General features: G+C 39.5%; 1 protein-coding gene across 6 annotated transcripts in view; it reads right to left on the minus strand.

The window, feature by feature from the left end:
• BICRAL (BICRA like chromatin remodeling complex associated protein) overlaps positions 1-19,557 on the minus strand; it is a 45,350-nt gene that overhangs the window by 23,275 nt on the left and 2,518 nt on the right. Inside the window, exons 1-2 of one of the 6 annotated variants that reach the window (XM_075146951.1) lie at positions 11,881-12,121; positions 2,916-3,008 (exon numbers count right to left, since the gene is read on the minus strand). The exons of 2 other annotated variants lie outside the window; for them this stretch is intronic. Coding sequence is in view for 1 of the 4 variants with exons in the window: in XM_075146955.1 (XP_075003056.1) it covers positions 11,881-11,886 (6 nt within the window). In the remaining 3 variants the exon portion in view is untranslated. Of the gene's footprint in view, positions 1-2,915; positions 3,009-10,674; positions 11,310-11,880; positions 12,122-19,557 lie in introns of those variants that run through there. 3 more of the 6 variants (XM_075146955.1, XM_075146949.1, XM_075146953.1) reach the window with 3 other exon arrangements.

Below are 19,557 nucleotides of genomic sequence, written 5' to 3' on the forward strand. Positions count from 1 at the left end.
AATTTTTTCTTCAATCTCCTGTGCTTTAGCTTACAGTGAGGGTGAAGCAGAACCAGAGGATACATCACTATAAGGATCCCCCAGTATCACCTCTCTGGAGAATAGGAAAACAAATCATGAGAACTACCTCAAACGTCGACAAAATCAGCATTCGTGAGGTGATTATGCATCTTAAGAAAAATAATTTCTCCCATGATTCAGTAGCACATCTGCTCACGGTTGCGTACAGCCACCAGCATGAGCACTGATCTTGCAATTTAATGCTAAGCAAATAACATGACATTTTATGTCATGAAATTTAAATGTAAATGTGCATTAGCAAGAACAAATTAATAAGCCATTAGCATGAAGTGATTAGCATTCTGCTTTAACTGCACTGTTAGTACTACTTACAGAAAGCTGTTACTTCCTCTAACAGCTAAACAGCATATCCCTCTCTCAAGAGCAAGGTTTCAAAGACTCCTAGCTAACCAAAAGTAAAAATCAGCTCTATCGAAAGTCAAGAGGATCTTTGTTTTCACACTGCATGCCTAGTTTGAAAATCCCATCCCATCCCATATGGCAATACTGACATCGTTATTTAAATAAAATAAAATGTCTTTGCTTTACCAAACCAAATATTCTCTGTGACTATACTACAATAAGGGTTCAACATTATGGAAAGTGACCACATAGAACTTTGTTCAATCAGTACCCCGTGGGTATTAAAACTACTAACACAAATTAGACAAATTTGGTAAGTTCACTATACTCTTGAAAACCTGCATATAATGATCAGAAGGAAAATAAATTGCATGAAAGCACCAATGAGAGAAAATATTAATGGTAATACATATTCTTCACTATTCAGCCCTTTAGCTGAACATGCAGTTGGCTTTATTAGAAAAAATAATGTTGTTTTTCCCGATTTCACAAATATAATACAAGAAAAATCTACCCAACATACTGTGAACTCCTACCAGTTACAACAGACAATAAAACCCAAAGAAAACAGCTACTTTTGATAAACATCAAGAATCACAACCAGTCCCCTCCAGAAGCGCACCTTCCTAACACGCTTTAACAGCATTCTTGTCATCACTAGCAGAATTCTACACAGACATGAAAAAGAAATACTATATCAACCTTTTTTTAAAAAAATTCTGGTTTACCAAAGAGCTAATCTGTATAAAACCATTACCAAGTTTTTATACAGCTGATGACTGTACAAAGCCACGAACACACCTATCACACACGGCTCCTCCTACATTCATAAGTTGTTCTGATCAGCGTTCGCAGTCTAAGGGGCTACATGCTCCTGCACCTTGAAAACTGCAAATAAAGCACAGTCAGGTCGCTCTCATCTCAGTATCCCCACACATGATGGCTAGGTAACACTACACTAACATGATGCTGCACGGCAGTGCTCTTTTGAAATACCACAGGACCAACACGCAATTTAAACAGCACACATAAGGGTATGTGGTCTGTGAAAGAGCAATCAAGATCACAACCAAGCCACAATCCTACCTATTTAGACTAAATTCCATTCCTATTTCACCACACATACCCAAGATACACATAAGCATGTAACTGCAGGTTTAAATCTTTTTAACTGATGCAGATTTTCAACGAGGGTTAGTCTCCTGTTAACTTCAGGACAGCAACAGAGGAGCTGCACAATCCGACCGAGTCCTTGCACACCCAAAACCAACTCCTCGTTCAGTCTATTCAGAAAAGAGGGCAACTTTAGCAGCACATGACCTTGACACAGATGATCATTTCAAAGTGTGTTAATAAACGCAAGCCTATCCTGTGAAATTTTCCTAACATGTTTTCCACAGCACAAATGGTAGAAAAGTTTGCTGCTTTTCTTGCAATCTTTTCAGTTTTTCTATTCACAAGTTATACAAATTCTGTCCTCCTCAGTGTTTAATAACATATAGTGGTCCAAATCAATGATCGATGTATGAAATGGGTATAAACCAAATTAAGCCAAGACAGTCTGAAAATGAAACTCGACACAATGAGTGGAATTAGAGGATTAGAGTTACGTAGCCTAGATCAGTGGTCTCCGCAGTGGGGCGTGTGCACCCCAGTGGGTGCACAAGACAATCCACTGGGGTGCAGAAAGAAAATATTACAACTTCAGTAGTACATGCATATAATTTGTAAATATGTATACATACATTGGGGGTGCATGCTCAAAAAACTTCTACCGATAGGGGTGTGCGATCAAAAACATTTGGAGATCACTGGCCTAGACTCTTGAAGATTGACTTGCTTCTGTATTTGGATCGGTTGATGGGGGCTTCAGCCCACAGGCAAAGGGTGGGGGTAGAGGCTCCAAGCGAGGCTTGTTTGAGCCATCGGGGCCCATCAGCACACCCAGGGCCTGACAAGAGTCCACACTGGAGACAGTTGGGGGAAAATGCACATTGGGAAGATTCACACAACTTGCTGGAGCGCTGTTACAATATCTAATTATCGTCAATACTGTTCTACAGTCTTTTTAAAAAAAATAGGGGGAAAAAAAAATTTAAAAAAACAGTTTATCATAAGTAGGCCAAACTCAGCCCTGCTGGTGCATCCCACTAATTTACACAGGGCAATCCTTACTAATTAGTCACAACCCAGCACAGATATTCCCTGTAACTTATTATTAGCAAAGCCTCTACTGTTTTATTTCATACCTCTACTATTGCACTGGTGAACCCAGTATACACTTCAGCTTGGGTGACATGTACTTGTGGCAGCAGTATTGCCCATCCCTTTTGGGAAATACCCAGCGTACCCTTTATTGCATGCTCCCAAACAGAATATAAGAAAAGGTGAAAGTAGTAAAACTGACAAGGAAAGCCCAGCTATGCAGGCCAACGCTCTGGGGGACTGCTATAACTCAGCCTTAAAGCCTGTGCCTTCCTTTCAACACTCACCTATACAGAGCACAGACCAAAAAAGAGGAAGAGAGCAGTCCTGCGCCCTCTCATTCACTTTGCCCGAGTCAGCTCAAGGCTTTGAACAGTAACCTGGAACAGAAAATTGATCTGACAAAATACATCGATCTGTTTCAACTTGGATTAGCTTCTTGATTTGGTTCTGGCTTGCCATGGGGCTACAAGGGCGCTAGTGCCAGCAAACGACAAGGAATAGGAATGAGGGAGCTGGGTAGTTAAGTATGGGGGAAGGCAGCAGTGCTTCAGCCAGCTTAAAGCAATCATCAGACTGTAGCCAGACACGTACAGTTAATACAGCCATCACTCTCACGTTAGCTGCAGTGCAGGCAGCAGGTCCATGGAAGCGATTATTCCCCTTATTCAGCACTTGTGAGCTCCCATCTGAAATACTATGTCTGGTTTTGCCACACACACACACACTCCCTTTAAAAGAAATACAGAAAAACTTGAAAGAGTCCAACAGAGTGCCAATAAAATCCTGCAGGCACATGACACTAAGAAAGTCTGAGGGAACTATATTTTGTCAGCCTGGACAACAGAAGGCTAACCGAGGCGCTACCTGCAGTCTGCCACTAGCTAAAAGCAGTACTAAGACAAGCAGAGCCAGCCTCTTCTCATCAATGCACAGCAAGACATGAGGCAACAGCCAAAACATGCAACACAGAAAATCCCAACCGGATGTAAGGAAAAAAGAAGTTCACAAACAAGAATGCTCGGGCAAGAAGGTGGCATCACCCTCTCTGGAAATTTTCAAAACTCAAATAGCCCTGACCAACCTGTCCTAACTTTGAAGCTAGTTCTGCCTACAGCAGAGGGCAGGGCCAGATAACCTCCAGTGCTCCTTACCAGCCTAAATTTTTAATCACCATGCTACACAATCCACAGTATCATGCAACACATGCAGGGTCTACAACCTGCAGAGACATTAAAACGGGATTTGTCCAGAAATAGTCCAACTATTCACACATGCTTCATATATTGTACATGAATTTTGTAACTTAAAAAACAGTACTCAAAACCAGGGTAAATACTGGATTTTAAATTCACAAAATAATTATTTTCCTTTCTCAAAGTCATGTATGATTTCATACAACCTTAATACACAACTTCAGATACAAAGCAGTGAAGTATTATTTCCACATTTTGTAAAAAGCCTAGGACAGTGGCTAGTTTAGAAAGGCAACATTTGGAGCAGTAATTCCCAAAAGTGTGATATGATCAACACCAAAACTTGCTAAGACACAAGTAAATAAATTTATCTGCAAAACTGTTGTTAAAATCTACAGACTTGTAACTTCCCTGTAACTACATGGGATCAATTCCTGACTGGCAGCATGCTGACCCATGACTTCTGAGAGTGAACACTGACTTTTGGAAATCAATGCCTTAAAGCAAGGAAATGACTGCTGTAGTTACAGCTTTATAGTGGGAAATAATCAAACTTGCATACAGTAATATACTTAGCACCTGAAGCAACTACTGTTTGAGTTACAAGATATGCCCACTAATCCTCATAAGTTCAGTAAGACTTTGTACACATCCAGTCAGCAGGAACTCTGACAACACCTCGGTCATGCTTTGTAATGGATCTGAGCCATCAAATCTTCTGCACTGTTCTGTTACTCTACACCATTCTACAGAATTTTAATCTACAATCCCAACATTAATAGTAACTTCACTATGGAATATCTGAAGAAATACTTTGTCACTGTAACAATAATCATCAGAACAACAATAATACAAGAAATCAAAGTTACTGTAATAGTCACTGTAGAGAATGGTACTGTAGTGAACTGAGTGTGCTACATCAAATTTATGACATTTTTATCCCTCATACTCTTTTTGAATACAGATGTAAGATAACTCTATTAACCCAATACAAGCATCCATCCCGTGTTAAGTACATCAAAGGATCACATCACTGACTGCAGAGGCAAAAGTTGAAGTCCCTGAGTTGAAGTCCTTCCCTCGCACAAATTTCCACCACGACTCCCATTAATTTTCACAGTGCTAATATTTTGCTCAGTGTGCTTCTGAACTGGGGGGGGGGGAAAAATAATGCCATTTTACCACACACTAGGTAACACATATCATTTAAGCAGTATGCACTGCAGGTTGCTAAGGTGCTGTAACCACTGCCTTACATAGACTGTCAGCTACCTCTCAGGTTCCTAACAAACAGGCAGCCTTGGATTCAATGAAGGAAACTTACCTACACAGGAACAACCAGACCTCATTTGCATTCTCTGCACACCGTAGTGTAAGAAAGGTGTATAAACTCAAATCCTTATTACCATATATTTCATTCTTACATTTCAAGTCCATGCTACTTTTGAACAATCTAGTATCTTGCAAACTGGACAATGTCAGATTCTTGTAACTAATCAAGCGTGTGTTTTATGATTTAGGAGCTGCTCACCACATCAAGCCCTTTATTTTCAAGTAACTGATTTTTACACAGATGGAATACAAAAAACAAATATTAAGAGGTATTTCCACTCATTACTGTAAAAAATGAAGCGGAATGATGACACAGTATTCAATGGAAAAGAGGTAAATATTGAAAAACTCAATTGCAAATTAAAATCTCACTCTCAATTTTACTCAGGCAAAAATACAGAAGGCATAATTATCAAAAAGTTGTCATTTCCGGACAACACGAGTAAGGAAGCAAAATTGATTTTAAAAATGTACTTTGTAAAACACAAGGATTTAAATACTGAGTTGTAAACCATGCTGTGCTTATGTTCTACAATATGTAATTATTCCTTACAATATTTTGAAAGGTCCTGATTTCATCCCAGAAGAGGAAAAGAAGGAGACGTAATCTCAACAGTTCCTTAGGAAATAAATGTTCACCTGCCCAAAGGAAGTTAGATGCTCTTAAATATTTCTAGAAACTACTGTATGCAATAATGCAGGCTATTAGCATGTTATTTGTGCAACAAAATACTTCAAGAAATGTCGAGTCAGTTCTTCAGCTGTTTTTACCTTGTTTCTACTAGAGAATACCTGTGTATCATACTTCTCATTCTGTGCATATAATTTTCAAAGATTCTGAAAAAACACTTATGCACTCCCAGAATGTAACTTCCTTATGAACTGATCATTTCTCAATTAATTTATAAACCAATGACCGATTAATACCTTTTCACTGTCACTCTAGTCCATACTAGTTTAAAAAAAAAAAAAACAAAACAAAAACCAAAAAACCATAACTGGTTACCTTGCCACAGGCCTGGTTCACATAAGCTAGTATCAGCTAACAACTGCCAATAATTAAAGCTGAATGGAGATTTATACTCCTTTCAGTTTTAATGTTTGGGAAATCAACTGAAATTTGAATACAAGGGATTGACAAATGTATAACTAATTCAGCAGTACAGTCCATATCAATGCCCCCAAAACCAGACTGAAAATTCTCCACACTGCCAATCTTGCCCTTGCTGAAGCCAATGGCGATTTTGCCACCTATTTCAGTGGGGCCAAGGTATTTTCTGTAGTTGACACACCTCAATAAATTCAAGCTTCAACACCAGATCTTGAAATTCCACACTCAGATCAAGTTCACAGTAAAACTACTGCAAGTTCCACCTGAGACAAGGCATAAGATCAGCCCTTACAAAAATGATCAGTCTCTTGCAACGAAGTTGTAACTTTCTCCCTGGCCTCCCCTCTCTTCACCACCCTTTCTTAGTATCTTCAATGAAAGAAAGGCTATTGTGTTGTGACAGTGATTTGCCCACTTTCTTTCTTTTCCTTTTGGTAAGCATTCCCTTACTCAAAGTGACATCAGAAGTAGTTCTAGAACATTTTAAAACTATTGCAAGAAAATAAATTAAAGCAATAAAAAAACCTGATAGTCTATTTGTGCTGGTTAATCATGTTAATTTTTATTTTGTCTGAAACCTCAGCAATTCTCAAATAAAGCAAAAATAATACAGTAGGGGTTTTTTTGACAATGAAAGCAGGGGCAAATGAACATTTGAAAATAAAGATACACATATTCGTTTAACTACGTGATGATCTTGAAAAAACATCAGTTCAGGTTGGTGTTTATGCATTTATGTTGGTGCAACAAGAGCTTTACAGATACTGCTTATTCCAACTTCCAAACTAGAACAGTTGCAGGTCACAATGAATGTTAGAACAGTTTATTAATCTTGCTGCTTTTCCTCTACTGTAAGAAAGCAAAACACGCTTGTTTTTGTAGACAATCCCCATGTCTATGCTGGACTGGGTACGTCACCATAAAAAAATCTTTCAAGCACAGATGCAGCTTATTCCAGCAAACTACTAGAAGAAATTACACCAACTCTGAACAGAATGAACTACATTATCAAAGAGGCTCTTACGTCTGGACTGTATCTATTACTTAGATAGGGATGACACATTTTCATGCTCTCACTACTACATCTACGCTAAAAAGCGCCACCCATTAGACTTATCACAAGCCTAATGCAGCATGAAAAGGCATCATCATTGACCATTAGAGGCACATTATAAAACATAACTGCAGTTACACAGACAGAACTTTTCTGGAACCGATGCGGAAGTATACCAGCAAAACTCTGAAAATACAGCTAGAGTACAATGAATACCCAAGTGGCATACCAACGCATCCATGCCTGCAAAGCTCTTCAACTCCAGACTATGGACTTACGTCTGTTGCAAAACTTCATGGATACAAAAAGGGTCCTTGGAGGAAATTGGAAATGCAGCTTATACTAGAAGGACCTCGGTTCTTTTCTCTCAGTACAATTAAACTAAATATATAAACTCTACTGGAAAAGGACACATAATGGGGGGCAGGAAAACCGCACATCTATAAGGTGACGTAAATATTTAGCTGCAGTAGAACCATCTCTGGCAAGGGCACAACTATGTAGCACTGACCTCACCTAAGGCCACATATAAGAGTATTACCAACTCAAGAATATAGGTATAATATACAAGGCAAGTGCTTGAAGTATGAACAAAGTAAGAACACACTCAAAATACGTAAGTATCATACTAGTGAATAAGCCAAGGTGTACCCATGAAAGCACAACTGCGCTAGTGTATCAACATGGTGAGCTTCTGCACTCCTCCATCAATGTAAACAAGCTATGCAAAATACAAAAACAACAAAAAGAAAGAACTTTTAAGCTCAGACACAGCCAGAGAAATACATCTAAAAAGGACCGATCTAGTATATTTAAATACTATCCGCCAAAGATCTCAAGACAAGAATATATTTTGCTTTAATGCAAGGAGGTCAGAGTAGAGAGTATACATAGTCATTTGGCAAGTATTACGCCCTCAGAGAATATAAACTGGTCATTTTTATCCCATTTTTGTCATTTCTTCATTATTTTCACAAATTAATGAAAAAAGCAACACACAATTTGCCAGACATTAGTGCATAATAGAGAAATTTTATTGTATAAAAATACACTACCACTAAAAAAAGATTCACTATCTTGATTCCAAGACTACTGTTAACAAAAATGCAAAATAATCACTTCAAGAAAGAGTGAATTTCATATAATAATAAGATTTCTGCAATATGTGAACAAATACTGTACTCCACACTCAATAGATTTTTAAAAACAATTAAAGTTTTAGCAGGTGTATTGTTTAAAAAGCTAAAATGTTAACAAGGTTGTCCCCATGAAAGTCTTTAGAAAAGAGAGTTTATATTGAAACAATTTTTTTAGTATATTCCAAGCAATAAATATGTGTACTTCACAAGAAAAAGCATTTAAAACCCTTCAACACCAACAGGCAAAAAATTTAAACAGCTTTAGAATTAATCCCAAAAAAATCTCCCACTTCCTTCAGGAACAAGCAAGAGGCATGGGGAAGCCCTCCTCTGATCTGTCAAAAAGCGTAAAACAAAGAACTAAACAGGCATTCCACACTCCTTAGTGGGCACAGTACAAGTTGGTCTGGCAGCATACTTGCTGTTCCTGAATACAGATGTTGCTGGTATTAAACTCAAGCCTCATAAGCATCGATCAGATTACACAGAAATGTTAAAAAAAAGAAGTTTTGATCAAAAAATATGAGACCATTTTCAACACTCTCCCTAAAAAACAGCACCAAAACAAAACTTAAAAACCATATTAAAGGGGAGCTGCTAAATTTGAATATTTGGAAAAAGCACTGCTTCCTGTGAGACACAAAGGAGGGATAAAAACTTGAAAAGATGCTCGTCCACCCCCCAAAAAAAGATACCGAGAGAGTAACAGCCACAAAATGAGTTATCTATCCACCCACCAAAAAGTTACTTGCCCTTGTATTTTTGCAAGCACTTTTAAAGGTATTGAAGGCTCTCCAATGAAGATTACTTTGTCCTATGTGCTACACTAGTGCATTTTTTAAAGGTGGATTTCTTTTTTTATGACATGTTATATTTTTTGGTCATATTAAACAGCAGAGGATGTTCTTTCAAGTCTTTTTTTCTTCCTACATTCTGAATCCACCTCATCTCAAGAAACACGTATTTTAGAGATACGGAAACAAGCTCTGAAGTGGTGTTTACAGGCTTCAAGCTGAGAGCACAGGCTCCTCTGAACCAAGCCAGTTTAACACCTCTCAGAACCGTGACCCAGACTACTCAGGAGGTGGGGGAAGCCCGAGAAGGCAGCGATTCTGAGCGACAACTCTGACGGGGCGCTTCCTGAAAAGACCCATGCCCAAAACAATCCACCCTTTTTGCTCCCCTGCACACACAGAGCTAAGAATCCTTCACCTCTCCCCAAAGCACACACAGAAGAAACCCCTTACAGAAATTTCTTAAAGAACGAAAGAAATGGGGGGGGGGGAGGGGTGGGGGTGGGTGAAGCAAGAAGCAAGCAGCTTGTGGGATTTCGGGGAGAGGATCTCAAGGCCCAGAGAGTAACGCTTCCGAGACAGAAAGAGAAATCGCCCGAGCAGGGCGCGACGGCAACGCCCCACACGGCGCGGCGACAGCAGAAAGGACCTTAAAATGGCGCCCGTGGGGGAGGAGAGTCAGAGTGAAACTGCGCAACAAATGCTGGCAGGAAGCCAGACAGCGCCATCTTCCCCTCTCTCTCCCACTCCCACTCGCATCGAGAGCTGCACTGCAAACGGTCGCTGCCGAGCCCGGGCACGGCCGGAGCCGGCTCCGGAGGAGCTCTTCCCCTCTCCTTCACACCCTGTTTCATTCCGTACTGCCCAGCCCTGAGGACGAGAGGAGCGGGGAGCAGAGAATCGGGCAAAAGCAAAGGCCTCCACATCTCTCCTTCCCCCAGTCATTATTTAGTAACAGTTGTAAGTAAATATAAACGTGTCCTCTATACATCGTTTAATTTTGCCCGGGTTTTAACATTACTACATCTGCTTTCTGCCATAATCTGTAAGTGAATTTTGCTATTAATAGCAAAAACAAATTATCATTTAAGTACTGAAGCCTCCCCCCCCCCCCATAACCCAATAAATGTGACCTGTGAGGATTTCAGAAAATCCCTTCCACAACCGACTACTGTTGTAAGCCGCAAGTAAAAACTATTTTAAAAACATTGTTTCTTCTACGGAAAATAATCCCAGCCGCATAAAGGATCAGATTCACATCCACTCTACAGCAAAGCGGGTCACTCCAGAAAGAGAGGGTTTATTGTTATGTTTTGAAAAGAGGCGTTACAGTTAAATATTCTCTCTCCAAAAGGGAAAAAACCCACAGCGGAAAACTCGGTCCCGAAAAGGAGAAAAAAGCGCATTAGCCCAAACCTACCGCCCGAGCATTTCGCGCGCCCACAAAAAGCAGCACCGTTTCCATTCCTTGGTTAAAAGCAGGAGGCACGGAGCAGTTCAGAGGAAATCGCAAATAAAGAACCAAACAAATCGAATCAAATCTAGTGGCGACACCGAAAACGAGGAAACGAGTGAAAAATAAATCCCCAGAAGGCACAAATCTGAGACACAAGCTCAAAGAAATGGCAAGATTAGGGTGGTGGCAAGTGGACGGGGGAAAGGAAAAAATCAAGCCAGGAGTGAAAAAGGAAAAAAGAAAAGAAAAATCCTTCCCAGCTCCACAGCCAGGAGAGAGACGAAGTGTCTCCATTTTCCCGACGAGGAGGAAGAAAGAGTGTTTCACAGACCACAGAGCTTTAGAGAAAAGCAAAGAAACGAGGGGGGAAAAAAAAGAGGGAGGAGATTTGAAAAGATTATTTTTCTTTCTCCCTCACACACTCTCTCTATCCCCCTCTCTCCCTCTCACTCACTCTCTCTCTCACACTCACACATACATACACACACACACACACTCTCTCCCTCCTCTCCTCTTTCCATCCCTCTCTTGATGGCCATCAAGGGGGCGGAAAATAAAAAAAAAAAAAAAGACAACAACAACAACTAATTTTAAACCGGCTCAATCAATGAGTCATTAAAAGAGATTTTTCTTCCCTCCTCTCCTGAATTTGCATGGCATCAGCAAGAAAAAAAAAACCCACCCCAAACCTCTCCCCTCTGCAGCTATCAGCCTGGACCTGAAACCTTATCTCTCCCTTCAACCCCCCCCCGCCGCCTTTATTTTAAGAAACAACTTTTTTTTAAGTGCCCTCAGCAGCCACCACCACCAGCCTCGCGGAAAAAAAAAAATATATAGTTCATTTCCATGTGAATCCACATCTGCCCAAACAACATCCACCCACAAAATATCCCTCTTCTTCCTCCTCGTCTCCCCTCTCGCTCGCTCTCTCTCTAGATATATATTTATATACATAGCCCCAGAGCCAATAGCTCTCTGGGCTGAAACCTAATATCCTGGTTTTGGCAACTCCTGGTTGTTAATTTGCTCCTCTTTCTTTTCTGTCTGTCTGGAGATAGATTTCCCCCCTCTCTTTTCCCTCCCCGAAGGAAGGGAGGAAGGAGGTTGTGTGTTTTTTTTTTCCTTGAAATTTTTATCACAAAATTATAATACACTCAAAGGGAAACTCACCGTCATGAAAAAGCAGTGCCTTGTCAACGGGGTTTCTTCGCCATCACATCAGGGGCTGGCAGTGTAAGAGAGAGAGAGGGAGAGCGAGAGAGCGAGGGAGGGAGGGGGGAGAGCGCGAGCGAGCGAGCGAGCGAGCGAGGGGGAAAGAGAAAGAGAGCGAGAGAGGAGAGCGCGGCGCGGCACGGCGCGGCACAGCGCAGCGCTGCACGGCGCGGCACCGCACCGCACCGCACCGGCGGGGCCCGGCCGCGCAGCTCCGCCGGGAGACAATGCCGCAGACCGGCGGCCGGGCACACGCACCGCCGCCCTGACATGATGAGTCCCCAGCTCCAGCCCGCTCCTGGCTTCGCCTTTTGTACAGCCAGTCCCTTTAAAAAGTTTAGCTGCCCTGTTGGTTTTTTTTTTTTTGAGAAAGCCGTAGATCTGGCGATCTATACGTGCCTGAGCTGTTTACTTTCGGTTAAAAGTTGGGGTGTGTTTCGCGTTACAGAAAAGTAAAAAAATAAACAGGTATTTCCCACTAAAAAGAACATTAATTTTAACAACTCGGTCGATTTCCTTCGCATTAATGTTGTAAACCACGACGCGCTTGGGGTGGGCGAGGGGGGTCCCCAGAAAAATAAGGTCACCTTGAGAAAGGTAAGATTTGACCCTCTTACAAGTTGCAATATTTTGAATATTTTTAGATACGTTCTACCCTTGGTGGAAACAAATGACATGAATTTCAGCTGCTTAAAAAAAGTTTTGGGTAACCCAAAAATGCTAATTTGGAGTCAAAGCTTATAGCACTGAGAGTCCACTGATACAATTCTACAATGTATTTCAGCTAAAAGCATTAATATAATAATTTTGTTCAAAGCTTTTTGGTTATACAAAACTAATTCAAATTTAAAATACTCACTTTATTCATTAAAAATGTAATTCAAAATTCTTTCTTCAGATGATTCAGAGAAGCCTGAACATGTTTTTTAAAACAAAAACATTTTGGCTGAAAACCGAGTTAGATTCCTAGCATGTAGAGATATGTATGGTAATGCTTTTAAAACAAATCTCTTTAAGACCCTTTTTCTGCTAGTAATCCTAATTCCCAAGGACTTGCACACAGCAACCTTTTCTGTTTTTTTCCTAAGAAAAAGTAACTTTGTTAAAACTCCTTAGAGACAAGGATTTGACGACTCTATTTAGTAGCGCATTCTTTTTTATTAGCTTTACAGCTCAAAAAACACTTGAAGTTCTTAGTTTTTAAATACAATTACATGAAAAATGGGGAGTCTACTAAGTGGACCTTCTCGAAGAAATTGGCCAGATGTTTTAGGTGCAAAAAAAAGTCAGCACCTCAGCATTGTTTTAAATTAGAATCTGATTATATTATTTTTTAAGTAATCGACCACTCATATTATAATATGGGAAACAAAGGGTAAGCCTGATTCCAAACCTTTGCCAAAGCCGAGACTCACCTGCAATTCTTGTTTACATGCATGCCGACAGTAGAAAATTTAGGTGAAGTTTCAAATCACTCCCTGAATGGAAAGGTCGGGCCCTAGCAAACAGGCCTTAGCGTGAGTCCAACAGATCCTTTATGCAGTCCAGACATATTGAACACACAAACATAGCGCTGCCTGGTCCATCAGCCAATACATTAACTTCACTTTTCATAAATACAGGATGGGCCTGAAGAGCTAACAATATGGACGTAAACACCACGTGTCAAAGAGCTCAGCGTCCTAATTGCTCTTACAGCCTATACTCCTGACACGAGCATTAGAAAATCGAAAAGGCCAAACTTCAAGGTCCCTAACTTCAGCAAACGCTTCAAGGGGCCAAACCGTGCCCTGAATTAAAGCCTACTCAGCATCACTGGCTTTAGAGAATGTTGCTCAAGTAAGAACTTGTGAGCTGGAGAGACACCACAAGCGTTCTTCTGATTTGGTTAACAGGAAGGAACTTTGCTTCAGAGGTTACGAGGCAGAATATCTGGTGAGTGTATTATTATTCTCCCAGTCCTACAGAAACCACAAATAGGAAGTAGGCAATACAAAGAAGGAATAGGAGGAAGGAGGACAAATGATTTTGAATAGATTGCCTTATCATAAGAAACGTAAAGAAGGCTACGTAAATTGTCCATGATTGTACCATAATTTACACTTACTTTCCCTGAAGGATGTTTCAAAGCAGCATTGGCAATAACCTTGCTAAGCAGAACAGTACAAAAAGGGAAGGAGAGCTAACAGCTATACAATGAAGCACCCTGAAGCACCTAGATTTCTCCAGATCTACACAAGTCAATGAGTTTAAAAATGTAAACCCTTTACATTGCCACTGAGTGGACAAAACCAAACCAGAACACGCTGTACCCTCTGCAGAAGTAAATTTGCATATATTTCTGTATTTGCTAAATCTGTTCGGAAACAAAATTGGCTCAGGTAGAAACGGTTACTGAAAAATCAAAGGTTGGATGTGACTTTATAGGTCAGATTGAAGTAATGTTACCTTCAATACTGAGAAGTTTGAATATAGTCTTCAGCTGTAGTGTTATCACTTTCTGGTGTACTACAGCATTTTCCAGACCACATTTGTAAAGAAATACTGCTTTTTGCCGTGAGGTACTCATGTTTTTTGAAGAGGATCACATGGTATTTCTGAACTGAGTGTCCTTGCTCCAGGAGGTTGCCCCTCTTCTCACTGCCTTAGTGCATTAACACAAAAGACCCTAATATGTCAAAATTCTTCTACCCCAAGATCAACTGCCCAGAGCTGTCGTCCTCAACCAGAGTCTTACTCTCCAAATTACGTACAATGCACATTCAGTTGCTGTCCCTCCTTAGCTTCCTCAATCACATTCATTAATTTTCTCATTCATTTTCCTTTAGCAGCTTCATAAGGAGTAAGGGGAAATAAGCATGAGAAGAAAGGCAAAACCAGTGTCAAAAAGGAATAGGAGAAATCTTTAGAAGACAGACGTTGGCGTAATAATTCTTAAGTACGGCTACCGGGAACATCATATGCACCCATCACACAACATACTACTTGGCTATATTTTGACATCAACTGTCAAACTGTGACCATGCTATTTAACAACTACCACTCTCATAGGTGTGCAAAGACACCAAATGACATTTAGAGTGAGCTGAGATACATAGCCCTGAAATGACAGATTGTGCAGAAGTGAAAACTAGGCTTAGATATTGAGAGGGAGAAAATAACGGGTGTACAAAACACTCTCCCCATTCATTCTGTCTCCAGGTTTCTCCTAGATCAAGTCACTTTATTATTATTATTCAGCCCATTTTTCCAGGTCTGCATCACAAGCATTCCAATTCTTGTGCAATCATAAATTAGTACCCCAAAAGAAGATCAAGCAGCAGCAGATTCATAAGAAAGAATTTAAGGACTAAGCTATTTGCATTAAAGAAACGAATTCCACAGTCATCTCAAGATTCTTGCGTGAATAGTTGTTTCGTAACCTCAACTCACTGCATCCTCTTGGACATATGTTGGATGGAAAAGAATGCCATTTACTCCACTGCAGCCTTGCTTCCTCAGACTGAGTGCTTCAGCTCTACTGATGGCACTTCCTCCTCCCATGCTTCTTTATCTCTCCATCCCTTAACATGTTTCTTGTGTCAGCTATCACCAGACACACCATTTATCCAACTACATACTGCTTTATTAATTACTAATTTAGATAAGAATAAATAACTCTGAGCTTGAAGGCAGAGAAACAAATAGGTCATCATTAAAAGGTACAAGCAATAGAAAGGTAAGAGGTCACAACACTTGAAAAGTAGGGCATTCAAATACAGTGGCATGAAGGGAGACAGGGACTTCAACTTGGAATATAAATGCAACACACCACATGAAAAATTCAGTTCGATATCCATATCAACTGCCAAATTTTGAATAGTTGCCATCAATACTTCGATGACCCACCAGTAAAAATTTCCTAAACATTACAAATTTCAGCTTGATACTATGCCTGCCTTACACAAAACAGTTCTTACAAAACCAGGGTCATAATTGCATGATGTAACTTATAAAGCTGTATGACTCCAGTATCAATCATCATACCAAACACAGGACTATCTAACCAATATGTATCTTAAGGGGTGATTGGTTAGGACGTAGGTAGTAAGAGGAGGTAACGAAGAGTGAACCTCCAAACAAAAGATCTGCACCAATACCAGAAGACAGACAGGTTTCTATGACTGGAGATTGTGTGAAGGCCAACAGGGCTGTTCTGTGATGAATCCAAAGAACAGATTTTGGAGAACTGCGCTTCTCTGGGATGTGGCTCTGACGTATGAAAGACAATCAAGTAAAACCAGAGAAAATGTGGTGACTGGACCTCCCATTGAAACAAATGACAATGCAAAATTATTACTGGAACAGATCAAGAATAACTATATCATGCTCTAGGTTATTTAAATAGAGTCTCATATTCTTCAGCTTAGAGTACCTTAAAAAGGAGAATTAAGTTTGAAAGATTAATAGCTCTCACTTCCAATTTAGAATAATCTTAAGATATTCAGCCACTGAAATGTATTAGAAAAAAAACACCTCTGGAGACAGAACTTTACTACGGTATCTGGAGAAATAATCTTCAACAACTAACACCATCAAAATTTATAGAAGAAATTTAAACTAAAAATTATGGCAGAAATTGGGAGAAGCTTCTATAATATTCATAGTTAATTTGGTTAGCATAGATGAATGGGAAAAAAGGTAAGTAAGGATACAGAAATACATAAGAGTATGTTAATGAGTAGATGGACACAAGGTTTAAAAAAAAAAAGTAGTAGTAATTAAAAACAGCAGCCAGGCAATGAAGCTAACAAAAGGACCATTCCCAATACAACTGAAGTGCTGTGGATGATTTAAAAAAAAAAAATCAAATAAAGATTAATAGAAGGAACCTAAGCAAAAAATGGAGGACTAAAACATGAAACGATGCATTATAGGGATAACAGAAACACAGCGGAATAGTAAGTTATACCAAAAGCATTCTGGTTCAGGAAAGAAACACAAACATGCTAGGCTATAATTGTATAAAGACTAGACAAAATGGAGGATCAGAAGGGACATTATGAATAAAGCACCACCTAAGGCACAACTTTTGAGAAAGAATGATTTTACTTGGCTATTTCTGGGACCCTACTAGAAACCAGCTGGCTAAGATTTGGATATGAATAAAGATTGCTGTAAGATAAGTCTCAATATTATCACTAGAAAGTGTATCAATATGAATGGAATTTATTCTCTCAGATTTAGACTGAAGAACAAACGCTAATAATAGGAGGAGGCAGTCCTCCTTCAAAGTGACAGCTGACAGATTTTTTCATAAAATGAATAAAAGGCAAAAAGAATACTAGTTTTGTTAACTAATGAATGTACCACAGGAGAGCCGTCAGAAAATCAGTAAACTTGGATACAATGACTTCAAGTTAATTCTATTTAAATTATTCAGAAAAATAAATGGAATATGTTTGCAGTTAAGATTCACAATTCCAAAATGGAAAACTTTGATATACTATTGAACCTAGGTGGTCCATTGAACTGGCTCGTCCAATAACCAAACATAGTTTTCTCAAATGCCTTAAAATTAAAAAAAAAAAAGTAAAAGCATCTCAAGTCTAAAGAAAGGTACTGAAAAAAGTCTCTTAGGAACTCCAGAACTAATAGAATAATTACCTCAAAGGGAGAGTCCATAAGACAGCATCTGTAGCTTACATACTTGGTCTTCAGAATTTAACTAATGTCAATTAGCAAGTTAGGATTCTAAATACCATTTAGCAGCTAGGCCTGGACCAAACCTAAGTGCTCTTCTGCTCTTGAGCTTTTGTGTTTAGCATATTTGGGCCTTGCTTTGTTAATCTTGAAGTGCCTCTTGTCATAAAATGTTACGCTCTGAAGTCTGTCCCTGGTTTTGGAGGATAACTCATTTTCGTAGAAATGAATTTGTTTCTCCACCTTTAGCATTGGGAATACCGGGTTCTCGGAAGGGACCGGCTCAGACTTGCTTCAAAACAAGTGCACCTTGACTGGTCAGAATATAATTAGTATCTTAAGCATTCCCAAGGATTACATTTCAAAGCTTTTGCATTACTCACAGCAATTAGGATGCACCAAGTAAATTTTATAGTTTTAGCTCTAACTCTCTAATTAGTGATTTAAAAACACACATATTTTACATTGTCTTGCCTTTCCATATGGCCAAATATATAAAGCACAACATTTTAGTCCAAACAAAAGCTTTTTTAAAAACAATCAGTATGCCAAACGTAATGTTAAAGGAATGTATTTTTTTCCAAGAGAAGAACACAGAGATACAGTGACTTGACAGTCACTTTTACTGAAGCCCCATTCCACTGTGAAAAATGTACAGTCTACAGTATCTTAAATGAATCATAATATAGCTTACATCTTTAATGCCTGATCACAGTGTCAGAGGAATTCAAAGAGCCCTTACTAAAACCAGCAGTAGAATATGATGGTTGCGCAAGCCACTGAAGTACCTACTTTGTAGCCAGAAGTAATTATGTTCATCTGCTAATCTCTTCTGGAGAAACTCAGTCTAAGAGGCAGAGATCACATCTATCAGATAAGAGCCCCATGCAAGACACAGGGGCTGCTGCTTTTCTTGAAAACACAGCTAAAAGACAAAATAACATTTTTTGTGTGTGACAGTGCATACATGCATTACACCCTTTGGAATAAAAAATGTCAGTGTTGGGAATACATACCGATGATAAGGAATAACTGTATTTACTTCCTTCTTTTGCTTGAGAGAGTGCAAATCTACATCTTGAGATCACGCCATAGCTTGACTTTCACAAGCTCAGGAACCTCAGGTTTAAGAATCCATTATTATGAGGCCAGACACCCAGTTGCCTCTGTGGATCTCGCTTTTACTCCCCACTCTTCTTGAACCTTCACCTGAACTATGTAATACATCTCACTTCAAAAGGCTGTAAGTTAATGCTGTTGAGCTAGTTTAAATCAGTACTAAGTATTTCAGGTAGATAGCATCCAAGAGCGATAGCCATGGGATACAGATTTAAACCTGGAAGCGTGCGTAATGGAGCTTATGTTTTGGGCTTTCACAGCGCTAGATCCAAGTAAGCAAGTGTAACCTGCAACTTCACATAAAACAAATGACACTGTACAGTCCAAGTAACAGCAAAAGGTCTTACTGAAATAACTGCTATCTACTTTCAAACCAGAGAGGAACTAAAGCACATCGGGGCGGGGGGAAGTAGGAAAAAACTATAACACAGACAGAACTATGTACCTTACTTTTATCTAATATCCTCAAACAGCTAAACTGCTTGTTGCAGCTTACCAAAATGAGTCCAAGTCTGAGCTAGAAGGCTTACATTTTATTCAGGTGGTTACTGTTTGGGAAATTGTAAATCTTCTGTTCTCTATGGCTTATAATGGAGCACACTAAGCAGCCTTAAAACATGAAAGTTGCTGCCAGCAAAGTCAGGAAGAAAATTGTCAGTCTTTGTATTACCACAAAAAAAAAATATATATACCAATATCAATTATGCCAAAACCTCAAATTGTAAGTGTGGAAAGTAATTTTGGAACATAGAGATAGTTGGAAGAATTTTACTGCTCGCTTTTTAACTTTTCATTGTGGTCATACACTTCACCTTCTTGTATCTGGGGTTATTC

The sequence above is a fragment of the Calonectris borealis genome, chromosome 3, assembly GCF_964195595.1.
Source record: "Calonectris borealis chromosome 3, bCalBor7.hap1.2, whole genome shotgun sequence".
Classification (NCBI taxonomy): domain Eukaryota; kingdom Metazoa; phylum Chordata; class Aves; order Procellariiformes; family Procellariidae; genus Calonectris; species Calonectris borealis.